We start from the raw sequence: 2,500 nt of genomic DNA, 5'->3' as shown, positions 1-2,500 counted from the left end.
GCCTCTTGGATACTTTGACATGAAGCCAGACGCGGCTGCATTGACCATCAGAAAACAAAGTAAGGAATGTGTCTATTTGTATTTGGTTTCCCAAATACATTCATTTAAAGATGACCTATGCTTTTGTAAGAGCAAGATTAATTTCACGAATAGAGAGTGGATACATTAAAAAGCAAAGTTTAAATGATGAATTGTAAGTTTTGCGTCTCTGAAATCATTCTGAAACGAAATATTATTACTAATATTATTATCTTGGAAGTAGACGGTACCGTCTTTCAGGCAAACTTTGATGAAAAGAATGGCACTTATATCTTATATTTTGCCTTCTTAACTGAGTATGTTATGTTTCTCATTGTTTTTCACACTTATTTTATGCACAAATTGGTCATTTACTGTCCTTCCTTAATAGTCTCAGGCCACTACTACTTTATGTATGCGTGTGTGTGGAAAAAATATCTCAGGCTACTACTGATTCATGTGTGTGGAAGAAAAAATCTCAGTCCACCACTAATTTATGTGTGCATGTGTGGAAAAAATTCCCAGGCCACTACTAATTTATGTGTGTGGAAAAAAACTCTGGCTACTACTAATTTATGTGTGCACGTGTGTGGAAAACATGTTGTCTAGTATTATAATGTACCATTAACTCTTATTTTTATTGACTGGACCAACAGAGGCTCCAAAATGTGATGGTCCATTCACATTAACTGAGGTCGGGTGCATAATGCTGCTGGAAGAACTCCGTATTGCCAAAACTTGTCGTAGGTTATGTCAGTCTCTGGATGCAGATCTTGCTGTCGTGGAGATGAATGAACAGCAAAAGAAGTTATGGGATATACTGAAAAGCATCTACAATAAGCGTAAGTCCTCCTATTTCTCTATATGCACGCATGCAGGAAAATGCTGAAGAAGAAATTGCACTCCTTTATCTGAGATCAGGTAATAAACGAAACCTTAATTTTTCTAGTGGTAGAATAGTTAAAAAAAAAAAAAAAAAACAAGTGCTGAAAATTCCGTTTTGATCCATGCCTCTTGAAAATATCAATAAGAAAGGGATGTCTGTCGTTTTCAAATTTGCTGCAAGAACCACGAGTTCTTCCTATTTCGTCTAAATGGTTTAGAATATTTCATGAGGAAATTTTAATTCCTGTCAAAATATCTCCACTCTATTTCAGGAAGGATGCGTCTGTCCATAGAGCTTGAGATTATTTGTTTAACGTTGAAAATTGACTTTTTCTGTTGGTAAAACCACAGGTTCATTCATTAACATCCTCAAAAATAACAGATGACTTAGTTACTTCCTGCCGCCCTAGGAGTCCATCACTTCTCTTCTCTCTTATTATTATTATTATTATTATTATTATTATTATTATTATTATTATTATTATTATTATTAAAAAGTTCATTTCTTCACTGACAACTTTTTAACTAAAAGTAAAAACTTTTTATTGCTCAGAATCTTCACAACTGAAGTAAATTAATTAGTTTTTTTCATTTTATTTCAGCCAACTTTTCTTTCTTCTGGATTGGAATTGAGAAGAGCCAGTGGCTCACTGGTGTACCTGTGACCACTTTTACATCACCAAATAGTTGTGGAACCATTCGGGAAAACGGAGTCATTAGGGAATCGCTAGAATGTGCAGAAGCTCTTAATTGTGTCTGTCAACGTTTCGTGTATGAGTAAACATCTTCAGTCACAATGAGGAAGGAACCCAAGTTTAGCTTTGATGAACACCTATCATGTTTGTGTTAGCCTTTTTGTGTGTAAGAATGAACTTTGTCGTTAATAGGGTTATTTCTGGGTCCGACAGACTTTTTTCTTACGGAACTCTCTGGAAGTTAGAATTGAGGAATTCCAGTTTACTAGTGAAAAAACAATAATAATAGATGGGCAACTGGGGAATTTTTTTTTATGCAATGTTGTATGTAGCAACCTTACTGACCACAGACTTTTTTTTTCTTACGGAACTCTCTGGAAGTTAGACTTGAGGAATTCCCAGTTTACTAGTGAAAAAACATTAATAATAGATGGGCAACTTGGGGAAATCATAAACCTTTCTTTTTTATGCAACTATTGTATCTAGCAACCTTACTGACCACAGACTTTTTTTTCTTACGGAACTCTCTGGAAGTAGACTTGAGGAATTCCAGCTTACTAGTGAAAAACCAATAGTAATGATGGGCAACTGGGGAAATCATAAATCTCTATTTTGATGCAATGTTGCATGTAGCAACCTTACTGACCATTATAAGTGATATTAAAGCATCATCTAGACTCTAGAGGATCGTAAAGCTGCAAGACAAGCAAGCTCTTCAGGTCAATCCACACCTCTACTCCCACCTAACAACACTTGCCCCAATTGTGAGAGTATGTGGCTAGAGAATTGGTCTTATTAGCCACATAAGAACCCATCAGTAACGACATCCCAGAGCATTCATACTCGAATCGAATGATAGCCATGATGATGAGAACATAAATTGATATCATCTTTGTGAGAAG

At 35.5% G+C, this 2,500-nt stretch overlaps 1 protein-coding gene across 2 annotated transcripts in view; it reads left to right on the top strand.

Moving 5' to 3' along the window:
* Nucleotides 1-1,945, top strand: part of LOC135206550 (uncharacterized) — a 1,977-nt gene extending 32 nt beyond the window's left edge. Inside the window, exons 1-3 of one of the 2 annotated variants that reach the window (XR_010312781.1) lie at nt 1-59; nt 675-939; nt 1,506-1,945. The exon at nt 1-59 is cut by the window's left edge and continues 32 nt beyond it. Coding sequence is in view for 1 of the 2 variants with exons in the window: in XM_064237900.1 (XP_064093970.1) it covers nt 20-59; nt 675-860; nt 1,506-1,684 (405 nt within the window). In the remaining variant the exon portion in view is untranslated. The remainder of the gene's footprint in view (nt 60-674; nt 940-1,505) is intronic. The other variant, XM_064237900.1, reaches the window with a different exon arrangement.
* Nucleotides 1,946-2,500: the final 555 nt, after the last annotated feature.

The sequence above is a fragment of the Macrobrachium nipponense genome, chromosome 31, assembly GCF_015104395.2.
Source record: "Macrobrachium nipponense isolate FS-2020 chromosome 31, ASM1510439v2, whole genome shotgun sequence".
Classification (NCBI taxonomy): domain Eukaryota; kingdom Metazoa; phylum Arthropoda; class Malacostraca; order Decapoda; family Palaemonidae; genus Macrobrachium; species Macrobrachium nipponense.
Note: the sequence above shows the minus strand (reverse complement) of the source record. Positions and strands in the feature narration are given on the sequence as shown.